This window comes from Ceratosolen solmsi, unplaced genomic scaffold (assembly GCF_000503995.2).
Source record: "Ceratosolen solmsi marchali unplaced genomic scaffold, CerSol_1.0 scaffold6, whole genome shotgun sequence".
In the NCBI taxonomy this organism is placed as follows: Eukaryota; Metazoa; Arthropoda; class Insecta; order Hymenoptera; family Agaonidae; genus Ceratosolen; species Ceratosolen solmsi.
Genome location: NW_011948414.1, coordinates 4056597 through 4074219, shown reverse-complemented (window position 1 = coordinate 4074219; position 17623 = coordinate 4056597). Strand labels below are relative to the sequence as shown.

The window sequence follows — 17623 nt, the reverse complement described above, 5'->3', positions numbered from 1 at the left end:
ACCCCCCAACCGCCCAACCCCCCACCCCCCCACCCCCCCAACCACAACCCCAACCCCGTCACAATTACATTAATTAATACTATTCGTTATAATATTTTATCATCATCGGTATAATAATTGCTATTTTTATATATTATTATATATTATAACATTGCAATGGTCATCCTATAATATTTCTTAATAATAATTACATCTCCAGCGGCTATGGTTATATAATCAATTAATTAAATTAATGCAGCATTAAATTTATTATTCCTCTGATTTTCGTCTACATTACATTCACGTTTGCGCTTATATGATATTTATTATGGTTTGCCACATTTCCTGTGTTTTGGTTTATGGTGAATCCTGTATACTATTCCTGTCAATATGTTTACAATCCGAGCTGCGCGTACGCATACAAGCTCATACTGACTATCGCATATCCAAACGGAGAAATTAAATTTAAAATCTACAATTGATTTTCAAGTAATTTATGATAGAATGACGCGTAAGAAATTTACATACTGATTACGATTGTAGAATCCAACTAATTCGAATAATTTTCGAAATGCTTACGACACGATTTTTCGACATATTTAAGAATTCATTTCTTGAAATGTGTAAATTAGCAAAAAATAAGAACTGTTAATAGAGTTTCATTTATTATATAACGATTGATAAAAAATTGTTCCCACATTTCCTATACTTAATTTGCATTAAAATTCTAAGCGATAAATTTCATGCGCTTAAGACATATGCAGGAATGTAAACATCTTTTTCCAATTGTTTTCAACCTGCATATTAAAAACAGATGTTTCGGAGTGGCAATATTAAATAATACGGTGCGACCGAAATCAGATCTCTTTAATTAATGCCTCGTAAGCTTTCTTCTATTGATCTCTATTTCTATTGATACACAAATGAGCTATACCACCTATATAATCAATAATTAATAATCTAGAGATTACAGGGTTTCATCGACGAAGTTTCGTGGCAAACATTTTTTTATCGAAAAATCCGTTACTTTTTTAAAGATATGCATTAATGAGGAATAGGAACATGGCATTTCTTGTCAACGGATATTGAAATAAATACATGACTATATGAAATGAATGATCTTCGTATACCTTTTAAATATATTTAAATATAATTTAAATAAACGTACCATATACGTCACTATCGACGACATTTATTTAGCCCTTCTTTAATTGTTATTCATACAGTTGGGATAACGAAACGCTTGAATAATTTGTAATTCTTTTATTCTCGAAGTTATAGCAGTTAAAAATATTTTTGTATTCTAATTTATTATAAATTATAATTTATTTATTATTGTGTATATTAAAATATAGAAAGGGATCATAGGTAGATAAATTTTACAATTTATGTGAATATAAGGAGTTATTAAAAATTTACAGAATCTTAGTATCTTTAGAATATTGTCACTAGCATTTATTTTAATAATAACATATGCAATTTCTATATATATATTTTTTTCTTCAACATTTTGACATATTGAAATATTTGTTTGTGGTCAGTTAAAACTCAGGAGAATAATGTAATAATTTTGAATTTTAGATAAATATAGATAAATTTGGATTAACGTTAAAAACTGAAATTATGCACATAATAAGCATTTGTTTTAGCATGAGAATATTTTGTAATATTTTACAGAATGTTGAATAAACTTTGCTAAGTTTGTTTCCGAATAAACTCACATTCATTTTTTTAATTAATCTGGATAATGAATGGAAAAGAAGTATAAGCCACCATAATCGTGCAAATTAAAATAATGTTTGAATTAAAAAAATAAGATGATTTGATTAGTGATTAAAAAACAAAAATTAGCCAAGAATTTAGACGCGTGAAATGTGTGTGTGTGTGTGTGTGTGTGTGTGTGTGTGTGTGTGCGCGCGCGCGTGATATCATTAGTGAGAAATATTGAGCAAATGTAAGCAGTAAAATTAACCGAATGAATCACTGAGATGGGCAACGTTGTTAACTATTTTACAGATGTATCCTGCCGACTGATAGGGCTTGGGCTTCATAAAGCATGTCGGCATCTCGCTGTTTTATAAACTGAAATGTCTGTACATTATAGCACGCATACACAGTTGTGATATAAGCGTTAGAGCATAAAGTGTGTATAGGAGTGTGAATAAAAAACTCTTGAAAGAAAATCTAAATTGATATCAAATGCTAATTCTAATGGGACTCTAATGGTCATAATAGCGGTCGAAACGTTCTGGTATAAAGGAAATCCATATAATCGTCAAGAATTTAGTAAAAGATTTAATGAACAATATTTATGGATACAAAATTCGGCTAAAACAGACTACATGTATTTTCAAATTTACGTAAAACAGTTACGTATATTTTTATTGCGACAATATCTCTAAACACCACATTTAATTAGTTTGTCTTGTGTATTTATAAAATTTCATGAATTAATGATTATATCATTTTATATAATTTATATGATTTATAAAGTAGTTTAATTGATCAATACCGGACTCAACAAAGCCTTAATTAACAAACAATGAATGTATTAAAAATTCATAGGTAATAACATATCCTCATAATTTACTTTTTTAATGTAAAATATGTATTCGACTATAAATATACAATGAATTGAAAATTTTTTAAATTTCAGTATTTGAAATTTCATCAATCGCGTTATATTTCCCCAATTTAGTTTGAATTTTGACAAGAATATATGACATTCAATAAAAATAAAAAGAAAAGACTCGTAATAAAAGTGAAATTAAGACAATATGACGATGGTTTATTGGATAATTATATTATCAATTTAGATATTTGGAATAAAAACTTATCTTTTCATATTTTATTACAGATAAAATTGTTATCTTATTATAGTATCGCGTGGAAAATATTTCCATTATTTACGATAAATTTAAATCAGAACAATGTAAAATTTTATAAATTATTTCATAAAAATATTAATAACGTTAATCAAATAAATATAAAATCTTATTGAATATCTTATTCTTATGAGAATTATTAAACATTATTTGATTTCATAAGAATTTCAAGAATTTATAATTTTCTTATACAACTTGTATTTTCTTTTATCATTTATGTAATAGTAACAATAAATGATAAAGTAATAAATAGGATAGATAGATTTAAATTCTGAACAAAATAAAGCCGGAGACAAAACCATTATATATAGAAATATATATATTTATAAATATGAGAGACAGTAATTATTAATTTTATTGACACACACAGATATAGTTTTGTATATCATAAAAGAAGATAATCAATAACAATTTAAGAAGCGAATTTTTAAATGAATAGAAAGATGAACAACTGTATAAATATTTTCACATATATTGTGTTCATATAATTTATTAATAAGATATTAAAAATATGAATAATGACAGTTATTATAATGAAAAGTAGTTATTGTGGATAATTTATATATATATATAAATTATATATGTTGCAAGCTCATTATCATAATGAATTTTGAAATATTGAGATTTGATATGTCTATTTATATATGATTTATACAAAAGATAATTATTGATACACAGAAATAAAGAAATTACTTAGAAAGATCATTATAGAAGCGCCATCTGCCGGTAGATTATTATATTTCTAGTTTTTAGCTTGGGATGGTTATAGCATAGAGAAAGTGGTAGAATTAATAAACGATTAAGATTTGTTTTTCGGATTATAAATACGTGATAGATTTGAAATGGTAATTATGCAAGTTATTTCATGGTATAAAAATTATTCTGACTTTGTGAACATGACTATTAATATACATATATATATATATATACATATATTTGGTAGAAGATCAAATTATAATCATATATAAGTTATCAATTAATCAGTATAACTAATATTTGCTTGTTTTTTAACACATTAAACATCATGGCACTCGAAAAACTTGCATGAATTCATTCGATTTTGCTTTGTGCCTCGCAGCATCTATAAAAGTTGTATAATTTTTAGTTAATGGTTATTTAGTAAAATTATTTAATAAGAAATTGTAAATTTTCTAATAATTAAGTAAATGGTTAGGTTTATACGTTTCAAATAATTAAAATTATACTACTATGAAATAATGACGATAATTAATTAATGGTAGTTAAAATTAATTTGAGACTGTTATTATTGTTATTATTTAATAACAAAAAAAAGTATAATTTTATATTATTCTTTATCTATTATAATAACCAAGTACATTTTTTCTTTAATTGTATATATAAACTTAGTATATTTACTATGTCTTTAAAAATAGTTCAATATAACAATTTTATTTCAATTTTATTTTCTGTTTAATGATAAAATTCCTTTTTGTAAAGGATTTGAAGCAAAAACTTATAATAGCATACAAATCCTAATATTACAGAAATTTCGAGATACTTTATTTTTTCAAAGTTAAAATATTATTTATTTCAAAATATTTTCTTTATTATTGAATCTTTTATAGCAAAAAAATTAGTGACATATTTTTAAGTTGTTTACATATTTATTAAGTATTTAAATATATTTAAGAATATTTTAAATAGATACTTGTATTATGATAAAATAAATAATATAAAACGTATATAAAATTTGTATCAAAAGTTTTATTGGTAGTGTGTATTAAGTCAATAAATATAAAAGAAACGATTCAGGATAATCAGATATAATAATTAAACGACAACGACTTTACGATACTTAAGTAGACTTGATAAAGTATACTGATTGTAAACTTGATGTAAAAGTAAAATAAAACATTTGTAAATTATTCTCAAATTCATCTGCGGTAAATGATAATATTTTTATGGATTTTTAGGATAATTTTTTTTTATATTAATTTCTTTTTATATTTCCTGTATTAAGAAGGTATAAAAAATATAATTAATTGTATTTACTAATAGCGATGAAAATTATCTTTGTCCATTTTAGTAAAAATATAAAAAAAAAAAAATATGATGGCTGTATCGATAACAGATATTATCGATAAATACATTTTCTTATTCTACCTGATAATGATGTTTTTTTTTTTATATTATGTAATAGAAATCATAAATTTGGAGGATTAAATTATTTTTAATAATCTGCTGTTACTTACAATATTCATTATATATAATTTCGATAAATTATAGTTAAAAAGTCTATAAACAGTAATATAAAATAATTTTTAATTATATTAGCGAGTAGTGCAGGAATTGCCGCTGTTTTATATATTAATCATAAACCTGTTATTTACATATACAGATCATTATTCATTGGCTTATGCTTGCAAATCATAAATTACTATCAATTATGTACAGTTACTTGTCTGAGATTCTGTATATATGAATATTTTTCTCATGACCAATGTTTTAATCGTATTGTTATATGCTTAGTTCTGACGTGCTAAATACTTTTTAGAAATAATTTTAAAGATTATGATTTTTATATTGTTAAAGAAACTTTGTTTTAATTTAATAAATTTTGATTAAGGAAGGTTAAGGAAATGTTTCTTAAAAACAGTTGCTATCTCCATTCGGAATTATATTACTTCGAATAATCATTTAAAAAGTATTTTATTAAATTGCGATGATTTGTCCCAACAATTTTAAATTTATATTAATTTTAGAATATTTTGAAAAGCATATAATCCATCCAGTAAGTTCGTTGCAGCTAATTGTTAAACTGTGGTATCTAGTTTATCGTAAGTCGATAAAGTCGAATTCTGTTAGAATTGCGTTTCTGCGATAAATTGAATAATTTTCATCTTATCATTTTTGCGTTATATCATTTTCTACTTATCGATTTGTTTTGTTGAGATTCATGTGGACAATCGGAAAATAACTCCAAGATAAAATCTTAAATTATATAAGCTTAAAATTATTATTCATTTATTATCGTCATATCAAGCAATGCTTATTACTTAGTCATTATTATATTTATAGAATAGAATATTTATATTTAAATAATTGCCAATTATTATAAATAATTAATACAATATTGTTTAATGATCGTTGATATTATTTTCATGTATGTAAACACGTTACAATTTATTTTCATTTAATGTTGTACTGTAGTAGTTATACGTAGCTTTAGAATATGTAATAAAGTAGTTTGAATATTATTTGGTTCGGTGGAGTTCATATGATATTCTGATATGATATCCTATTATAATGAAATTGTTTTATTATATTGGCTCAGATTTTCGTTTATTTTTAATAACAACTGTAATTGTAATAATTCCTTTGTTATGTAATGATAAATTTCGTTAGTAATTATTTTTTGGATTGATATTTAGATAAAAGAATGAGTCAATTTATATCTGCAGTATTTACATATTAATTATTAAAAAGTGAAATATCATTTATGTTTGTAATAAATGCGTTTGATATATTTATTCTTTTATAATCGTTATTAGTGTACTTACGCAAGTTAAATAATCATAATTTCATGAAAATAAAATATACATATCAACAATACAAATTGTATGTCTGAAATAATACGTATAAATAAATAATGTATCATTATTATAAAAGTATTATAAGAGTACGTATAAAATTAAAAATTAAAGCTCCAGTTACAAATAATCTAACGTTAGGTGCTCGTCATCAACGTCGGGCAACGTCATCTGCGCTATGAATGTAATTTAATAACGGACCGCGAAAGTAATACAAGAATAATTTTTCTTTTCACTCGTTTCCATTCCATAAACTATAGTTTTTTAAAATTTACTTAAAAATTTAATTTATAAATAACATTAGCATATCTGAACTACTTCTTTTTGTTATATTCATATCATTGCGGTTTAAACAAATCAATAAAGAAACTATATATTGGATAATGATTACCTTATCAAAAGTATCCATAAATAAAATAAAACAACATAACTTATTGAAAGTTTATTTCTTGTAAGTTAAAATTTCAATTTTTAATTCAAGCATTAAAAAATACATAATCAAATTATAGTAAAAAAAATATTCACATGTGTGCTTAAATGTGATTAAAACTGCTAGTAAATAACATCATTTTTATGCAAATGATATTATTTATTTTATTACGTTCACATTTCTATTATATTTCAATAAAAAGTCAAATAATATTATGTAAATCTTCCTAATATTTAATAAATTACTTACCTATGTTTGTTCTATGCAATAATTTACATTTATTTGAATTTTATTATTTAAAACCAATAAAAGTTCGTAATGTGTGCATATGATTTAGCATAAAAATAATTAATAATGAAAAATGCTTATTATATTCACTTCCTGGCCGTAAAAAACTTTAGTTATTATTCATTATATTTCCAGCACTCGACCGGAGACTTTCTTTCGGCTTTCGTTTGTATTAAGATATTACATTTTGCTTTGCTTATTACAAGATTACTTCATAGCTCAAAATTTTTTGTGACGACTTTCGCATGAAAATGTATTATGATTTTAAAATAACAAAAACAAGAAAAGAGTTAAAGAAATTGAATACATAATTTATGGAAAGGGTAAATACACGTTATATTACATTAAATAGATGATTAAGGTTTTCTAAATTAAGAAGACATTAATATTCAATTTACTTAGTGAAACAATTGAATGAAAACACTTATAATTATCATTTTTTTATTTTACTGCATAAGCAGTGATATAGTTTTAGATGATGTAATTTTTAAATTTAATTTAATAAAAATTAGTGTGGTAGTTTTTGTTTATATTGAGACAAAATAATTTACCAAATACAAAATAAATTTCAACTTCGTTATTATACACATATATATATATATATATATATATATATATATATATATATATTTGTGTGTGTGTGTGCGTGTGTGCGTGTGCGTGCGTGCGTGCGTGCGTGCGTGCGTGCGTGCGTGCGTGCGTGCGTGCGTGCGTGCGTGCGTGCGTGCGTGCGTGCGTGCGTGCGTGCGTGCGTGCGTGCGTGCGTGCGTGCGTGCGTGCGTGCGTGCGTGCGTGCGTGCGTGTGTGTCATAATGTCTATTATAATTGATAAATGCATTTATACTTGTATGTATGTTTCAATTTGATTTTTTATTTTTTATTACGTACACATAATTTTTCATATTCTATATTATATTTTTATATTATATTTTATACATTATAAGCCATGTTATTAGTTGCTTAAATACTTTTAAATGTGTGTATATATATATAAGTATAAATATATTTAAATATAGATATTTGTTTTCAAATAAATTACAACGGAGTTATTGAAATATTAAATCAATATTTTAGAAATGAAATCTGTTATGTATGTGTTATGTACCTTTTTACTTTACTTGATAAAGAAGACCTTTGAATTAACAATAGTTTTAAATTATGCTTCTGCCTGCGTACACACACATACACACACACGCTCACGCACGCACGCGCACACGCATATATATATATATATATATATATATATGTATATATATGTATATATATATATGTATATATATGTATATATATATGTATATATATATAATAAGAATTATAAAAGCATGTGAAAATTATTGAATAACTTTCATTGTTGTGTAACTACAGTAGATTTGTGCAAGATGTATTTTGTGAAATTTCAAAATGTTAAAAGTGATTCTAAATACCTATCTTGCAAATATTTGAGTTACTTATATTCTTATTATAATGTATAAACAATTAATTAAGTTGTAAGCATATTGTCATCTGCATGAAATGCGATAGATGTATTAAAATATAAAAAAATAAATAATGTGTATATAGATATAAGAAATAAGTTTAATTTTAAATGTTATTTAAATAAAATTATTTATGTTCTTAGCGTTTAAGTAATTAAATAAAAAATATTTGTTAATTTTCCTGTAAAATGTAGCGAATATGTATGTATATTTTGTTTTCTATGATGATAGTAATTAATGATAATAATTAATTCTATGATGATAATAATTATACTCTACTATCGTATTTTGTATATTAAAATCCAATGTACGAGCACGAAGTATTTTCAATTAATTCCTAGTGAATAATTCTTTGGAAAATGTGCGAGAATAATTTTGCATTCTATACATTAAAAATATATGTTTGTATCTACTTTAATATAAATATCGAAATATATCGAAATTATAGTACAACCGATATATATTATTAGCACATCTACTAATTTATTAACTATTTTATTCATGTACATGTAAATCTTTTATATCCGATTTTATTTTTAAGCGTAATATCGTTATTATTAAAATTTAAGCTTATAATTTTATAAAATTATTTATATACAATGTGCATAGAGTTTGACATTTTATAAAATTTATATTTCATAATAAAATTGATTAAAGTTCGACACTCATGTTTCATTAAAAGAGAGAATCGTAAAAAATCCATCGTATAAACTATAACATAAATAATAACTCGCAATATGTTGTTATGTAATTGTAAATATCTCGATGAAAGGTATTTTGGAAGAGCTTTATTACTGTATATTAATTATTTATTTCGCTATAACGTATATAAAATGTGATCGTTACAAATTATTATAAAATGTGATATAAAACGTTGAACTAAATCGTAATTTGTTTATTAATTTTACCATCTGTAATTTGTTTCATATTTAAGCATTGACTGAGATAAATTAAATATTTTTTATTAAAATCTATATAATTGAAACATGAAAATAATACTTTGTTATAAAAACATTATTTGACCTTCAGAAGATATTAATCCTAACGATGTAAATGTAATTTTCATTAAAATTACGCAAATTTTACATGCTTTATTAATGAGTTGTTTTCATTTAATTTGACCATTTTATTATAAAAAATATAAATTTTCAATTTTAAAATAACGAAATTGTATTTATTTAAAAATACAAGAGCTCATGTATTGGTGGAGTATTGTTACAGAATTTCTAAGGTTTGGTTCTGGCAGACTTATTTCGTATGCATAATACGTATCCTCACAGTTATAAATATAATAATTTATACAAATATTATTTGCATAAATTTACACAATTTGATTCTTTTATAGTGCTTACAATAATATTTACTTGTGATTTATAGTCTCGACTATATATCTCACATAGAATACAAATGGATAATTTGAAGAAATATTTTTAGAATGAAAAATTTGTTTTTCTGTGATTTACATTTCTTAAAAATCAGTTAGTATATCAAACACGAAGAATATCGAGCCAAGCTTTACGCATGTAAAATGTAAGAAGAGAAAAGGCGGTAAACATAAGGGGTAGGGAGGAAGACAGATAGATAGACGGATAGACAGATAAATAGATAGATAGATAGATAGATAGATAGATAGATAGATAGATAGATAGATAGAGAAAGAGAGAGAGAGAGAGAGAGAGAGAGAGAGAGAGAGAGAGAGAAAGAGAGAGAGAAAGAGAGAGAGGCGAGAGAGTGATACCGTTTTGTTAATCGAGCAGGGAATCAAAAGGTCCGATAATACATTTTTAGTTACTATTATTGTTTTAGTTATGCTGCGTAGATTCGGCGGAGAATCGCAAATCCTATTAGGAACGGCGATTTCGATTTCTTTGGGTTGGAGCCACTAACTTCTCCAACGAATGGAGCTTCCTAGGAATTCGCGCGCGTAAGTGTCAAAGATCGCAGGACCCGTCGGCCGGCTGCTTCCTCCCGGAGGATCCGCGGTGGCTAAACAATGCTGGCCTCACCTCGACGACAGTCTTGAGCCGCTTGGCTGAACTGGTGCTGCCCGGGGACAGGGCCCTCATCCTCGGCAGGTCCTCGATCAGCATCGCCTTGCCGGCCTCACTCACACTCGCGGGCTGCATAACCAAGAGCCGCGGGATAAGTCGCGCGACCTACTGCCGAGCGGAGCAACTGGCGGCGGTGCGAGAGGGCGACGAGGCTGCTGCGCACCAACGACGTCAATCTCGGGGCATCGTCGATGTCCCCTCCGACACCGCGAGCTGCGAGACGCGAGCGAGTAAAACGATCGTTCCGGTAAAAGGAATCGGCGGGAAGATTTTTGAATTTGGCCCGCGCGCTCTGGGGAAGAGGCCGCCCGGGGTCGGCACGCGCTACTCCTCTCTTTCTCCTTCCGTGCCGGGCTGATAAGCGGGGCCGATGCGCCTTGGCGGCCTTCGCCTAGAAGGAGCCACGACCCCGAGGCGTGACACGCGCGCTGATACCGAGCTTTCGGAAGCGCCGTCGCGGCGCCCTTGGTCGATTGCTATTCAATTTACCAGCTGATGATAAGCGTGCGATGGGTGGCTGCTCGACCTTGGATGCTGATGGAAGTGGGCAGAAAGGGAAGGCCCCAAAGAGGCTGAGAATGCCCAATGTCCGGGAGTCATGTGACGCTACGAGTCCTTCGGAGATTCTTTAATGCTCCCAGCTCATTTTCGACTTTTCGCTCAAATTAATAGTGCCACGTCATGCCGGGTCTGCACCTATAAAGAAGAAACGGCTTTTCAAAATTCTTTGCCCGATAAGCCAACGACGCCGAATGAGTCGTTTATCTTAATAAGCGATCTTTTTCCAACAACTTTCGCAGTTGCAATAGTAGTAGTTTTTTGTCTTTTTTCTTTTTTAAAAATTTCACTCGATGACTTAGGTGAGTGTATATAGCTAACGAACCTAAAGCTAAGGCAATTTTATGTATGTATTTTTACTTATTGTTTCTCGTATGATCAATTTGATTGTTTTATTACTCACGGTAATAAATAATTACTATCTGTTATAAAATATTGAATCGCATTGTTAAAATAGCACAATTATACAACGAAGAATGTAATTGTAACTGTAGCTTTCAGTATATATATATATATATATTATAAATTAAGAGAACATTAATATATTTTCATACAGCATAAGTAAGTTAGTGACTTTCTATATTTTCTTATATTACCGTTGCTTCAAAATTTTATTCAAAATATTATTTCAATTTAATATTATCTTACATTTAAACAATTATTGTCATATTACAAATTTGATTTATATTTATGAATTTGTTTTAAGTTTACGTTATTTTATCATTGCGCGTGGGTTTATTGTAAGTACATTTCTATGTTATAGTGCTTGTGCAACAAAACTTTTTTTTTTATTAGTTTTATTAATTAAAAAATCAGTTGAAAAAATGGATCACGTTTACATGAATATTAACATACATTATACATTACACTACATTACATTACACTACATTACATACGAGCGCGCGCGGACACACACACACACACACACACACACACACACACACACATTATATTATAAACCACATTTTCAAATATTAATACAAAAATAATCTGCCTTAAATCATCAATGTTGTTCAACGATATAACCTTCCTAATCCTGTGTTTATTAATGATAATTCATATTAAATTGTATCTTTTTTTATATATTTTTAGTTTATTACATTTTAATAACTTCAATTACTTGATGATTTCATGAAATAGTCGATATATCTGTATTGTTGTTATTCTATTCAGTTTCATTCGGGTAAAATTATAGAAATTTGTTCATATAGTCGTATTTATTGAATTAAAAATTAGCGTTAATGTTTTTTATTCCTTAATATTTACAATACACCTTTTTATGCCATATATAAGAATAATTACGCAATTAATTTTTTTCTTAAATTAATAAATATATAAATAAATAATTACGTATATATATATATATAAATAATATTTCTTTTACTTTATGCCATTTGTGCTATGACCTATTTTTTTATATAATAATTTGTTTCTTCTAATTCCCTCAAATAATATAATCACGATTTTTACTAAAATTATTGTTATAAAGCTCAAATTATTTATTAAAAATTAAGAATCTATTGATAAGTTGAAGAATCTAGAAGCATGCACTTTTATTTATAGAAGTTAAAATTTTGTAGTAAAAATAATTTAGAATAAAACTTTCTCTATAATATATTTACTAGGTATATAATAGGTATGTCATTAGAATAATTATTTCGTAACTTCTAATTATAAAATTGTCTTGTCGGAATATACATTTATATAAAAGAAAGAGCAAATTTAAGAGAGAAATAATTAATATCTGTTAACTATAATCCTTCTCAATTATTCAATAATATTGTAATCATCTACGTCAGTCATTTATGCATTAATTTATTATAAAAATTAATATATTTCGTATAGTAATTCGTGATTTTTTTTTTCTTTCAATATTACATTAAATATTCTCGTTTAATTCCCTATAATCAATACAGTCGTTAATAATTGCTATGTAACTAGACCATAAATGGGGATATATGTATGCACACTTCATCAAAGTATGTTAATCGAGCCTTTACAACATTAACAACTAATAATAAATTCTTTTCTCATAAATGCATATTAATTATAGTACTTTATTTCAATAAATTTTGACGGTTTTTATTGCTTGATAATTAAAATTATCTTCTAACACAATAACGTGTAATTTTACCCGTGAAGTTTATTTTATTTTTACATACAAAAACTAGTTTATATTTACTAACTATTTATTATCTTAAATTTATGATTAGTTATTAGAACTAGTTTAGTTCATTAATATTTAAGTATGTTGGCATGAAAAAAATAATGTCTTTAATTTTGACACTTTTCGCTATACACTTTATTTATAAAAATTTATCAAGAATATGATATAGAATCTACATTCAAGTACTTTAATTACTTAATTAAATTTCATGATTATACTATAAAGTAAATTAAATAAAATCTTTCGACTACAAATCATTAAATAGTGATAATTATAGTATTAATGTAATAAATAAATTACATCAATATTACTTTAATGTCAACATAAGAATTTATATTTAATATTATCTTATCATATGTCATGTGAATGATCGTTAAAGTTGTTAAATAAATCTATAATCGATCATTAAATTTGTCATATATTTCATTCCCAATAATTATCTCGATAGATGGTTTGAATGAATATATTACGAATTTTCGTTGGTTTCAAGCCAAATTCGTTGTTTTGATGATGGTAATAACGAAAGAAAATATTTTAGGAAGTTTTTCGTTAAAGACGTTAAATGATCGTGGTCAAATGAAATAAACAGCCATTAATTATATAAACCATTCAATGTGAGTTATACGAAGTGATTTTGACTAAGGAAGTTTTTTCCAATTAATTACGGGATGTAAGCTTTTATATGGATGAAATTAATATATAATTTTACGGCGTAATGTGGATATTCTATTTTGATGATTACTAAGGTATTTCTTAATTTTTCAATGAATTTGAATAGAGAAACATATGATAATATGGATAATATGGAAATGATAAATGATTATGTAACATCGATCAATGTATCGTCGATTATCTTATTACGTCTTTATTATCTACGTTTATATATTTGAAAATGTTGTTATTTAATATCCGTATGATTTTGTTTTTAATTATACATACAATTATTTACATCACTATTTTATTCTAATTTTCGACTCGTATTAATATTTTGATAAATAAAAGTCCTTTGAAAATGATGAATTTAATGTGTAAAAGTATTATTAATTTGATCGGAAAGATTTCGAGTGTTTCAGTGTTAAATTGGATTGCTTGGATAATATTGTTTTAATATTGTTTTCCTAATATTGTTTTAGTATTGATAAAGTATATTAGTAGTATTTTTATAAAAATAAGAGGCATGAATATAATGTTGATGCGCATGTTGAAATGATAAAAGTTTTCATAAAGAACGCATCATAAAAATTAATTTAAATCTTAGAAGAAGTTATGAATGAGAAAATCGTAAGTGAATCAAAATTAAAACAGAAATTTCAGTAAAATTTTAATTTATTATATTTAATGTTTTGTCTTCGCGGGTATTATACATATTTTTTCATCTAATAATTTTAATTACAAATTATATCTTTAAGTCTCTCCTTAATAATTTATAATTATAATAATATAATAATAAAATAATACGTTAAAAATATTTATTGTTTTCTTCTAATTATGCTAGTTATTTAAGCAATGTATAGCTTTATATATTTTATTATATGTTTTACATTATATGATAGGCCACACTTGTCTCATTTAAATTTCTTAAAAAGCAGTATTAAAAGAAATTTGTAAGAGTACGTTATTCTATGCCCTCATGATTTTTAAATACAGAGTGAGAACAGTGACATATATTCTATTAATGAATAAATAATTAATATCCAATTTGCCTATAAATGTACGAAACGATGTAAGAAATTATGAAATAATTATTAAAAGATTTCCAATAACTAGATATTATAATATTTATTTTATATAGAAAAATTTTTAATTTTTTTTCTTTTTCTACCTTTAAAATTGTTGATAATTATATAGCGTCACTATTCAGCTTAGAACTTTAAAACTTGTAAATTATTACGCTTATTTTTAATGACTGTATAATCGATACAAGTGACCTAACGATTTCTATTAATTTTTCGGAAGGGACAATTATTTATATTTATAGTCAGTATGCTTAATGGCATACCACACAGTCAAGTAAATATACTTCGTATGTATTAAACCATATAAATGATATACTAAAAAAACATAGTTACAGATAATATTTAGATGATAAAGTGATTGGTTAAACATTTAAAATCGTTTAATTTTTCAAAATGATATACTTTCGGCACTTAATAGTAATTATTTCTTGCCTTTCGGATAATAATTTGGTCGTCAGTGAAACTTGGTTAGATTCTTTAATGAAAAAATTAGATGATTTAAATTTATATCAATTGTTAATATTTACAAATGACATTCAGATGCCCATTGAAATATCAGTTTATCAGAAACTAAAAGAAATTATTCCGGCAATCAATGTTGATAAATATGTATTTTTAAATACGTCCGTCTTTCCGTTTCATAATACTTCTCGAGGAAGTGTATTACTTATATTGCTTCATCGTCTCTCGTATAATTTTTATTCGATAATGGAAGTGATAGATGCCCTAGACTTCGTCGTTAAAACGATGGATGGTATAAAATCTCGGCGACCCCGTTGCCTGATAATAATGATAAGTGACGAAATGGAGTGTGATGAGAATTTGAAACAAATTTTAAAGTATGGTTGGATAAACAATTTCCTCGACCTTACAATTATAAATGCCGTGGGTAGCAACGGAGCCAGTATATATCATTACAATCCATTCATCGATAATTTCATTGTAAGTGCGTTAAACGAGAGAACTCAACTTTTCCCTGACAAATTACAAGATATGAACGGATATTTCGTCACCTTTCCCATTTTCAATATACCGCCATATTTAAATGCAATCGAAGACGAGAGGAAGAAAAACAAGCAATTCAAGGGACTGTATTATCCTATAATGGAAATATTATCGAATTATTTAAATTTTTCCTTGAAGTCTGTGCCAATGAGAAATTCGAGTCACAAGACCTTATTTGGTCGCTTATCGAAAGGTTTGAACGAAGGGGATTATGATTTAATACCAGTCCCAATTTACGTAGACTACATATCTAAGGAGGGGAGATTGGAAATGGGACTAATATACGAGTGTTCAAAATTTGTTGCTGTCGCACCTGTTATTCCAATAACCTATATCGGTATATCGAAAAATGTAATGGTCGATCCAATTATTGCTTTGATATTAGTTATAATAATTGCTATAACGATTGGTTTTATGCACTTTAATCATTCAGCGTGGCATTGTATTTATGTGCTTGGTACAATTTTCGGCAGTTCAGTACCGAAAATTCCAGTGAAATTTTCCGAAAGATATTTTTTTATTATTATTGTTTTTATCTCGCTGCGATATTTTAACAGTATTTTTATGGAAATAATGAACATTCAAATAATTAGCGCCAACTTGGCGTTTGATAGCATCGAGGATATTATCCATTCTAATCTTACGGTATATACTTTCAGTGAATTTAAAAAGTCTCTCTCATCAAGCAGTGATATACTTCCAAATATTACTAATCTGGACATTCACGTAGAGCAGAATTTTACCAACTGCCTTCATTATTTAACAATAAAGAAAGATCGTATCTGTCTAATTGCAGAGGACATTGCATCCTACGTTAATTCAGAAAATAAAGGAGATTTTATTATATCTAAATGTGACTTCTCCTGTGAAAATATCGCATACTTTTATAAAACCGCATCACCGTACGTGGAAAAATTTAATAAAGTAATTAAAAAAATCATTACTTCCGCAGTACTACGAATTTCATTGAATAAAAAGAATCGTATTCTAACGGTGAAAAAGGTAAACGTACAATCTGGCATGAGTGTTTTAACATTTGACTTAATAATTCTTTTAATTTGTGGTTATTTGTTGTCAATATCAGTTTTAGGCTTGGAATATGTTTATAAATATATTTTACGAAATAGCAAAAGCTCATTACAATCATCATAATCTTATCGTAATTATCAAAATTACATACACGTGTGTGAACAATTTTAAAAACATTTCAAAATGTCTTTCAATAAAATATTTCTCTCGGCCATTTTGAAATTATAATAGTTTTTCATTGATAATCTACAAGTTGTGTATCGAAGTCCCTTGAGTGTGGAAATAAAAATTCTTTCTTTAGAGAAAAATATTATAAAATATTGTATAAAAGTTAAAAAATGTATAATAAATGAATATATTTATAAAATATGAGTACATTTACTTTACTATCTACTGAATAAGAGTTAAACGATTCTAAAATAAGAAGAACTTTGTAAACATTTTAATCTTATTAATATTATACATTTAT

At 26.3% G+C, this 17623-nt stretch overlaps 1 protein-coding gene across 1 annotated transcript in view; it reads right to left on the bottom strand.

Annotated features, from left to right (window-relative positions):
• The window catches only part of cnc (NFE2 like bZIP transcription factor cap-n-collar), a 180216-nt gene extending 169461 nt beyond the window's left edge, over nucleotides 1-10755 (bottom strand). The window contains exon 1 of the mRNA XM_011506686.1: nucleotides 10615-10755. Coding sequence (XP_011504988.1) covers nucleotides 10615-10734 — 120 coding nt within the window. The 5' untranslated portion in view covers nucleotides 10735-10755. The remainder of the gene's footprint in view (nucleotides 1-10614) is intronic.
• Between the last annotated feature and the right edge of the window lie 6868 nt (nucleotides 10756-17623).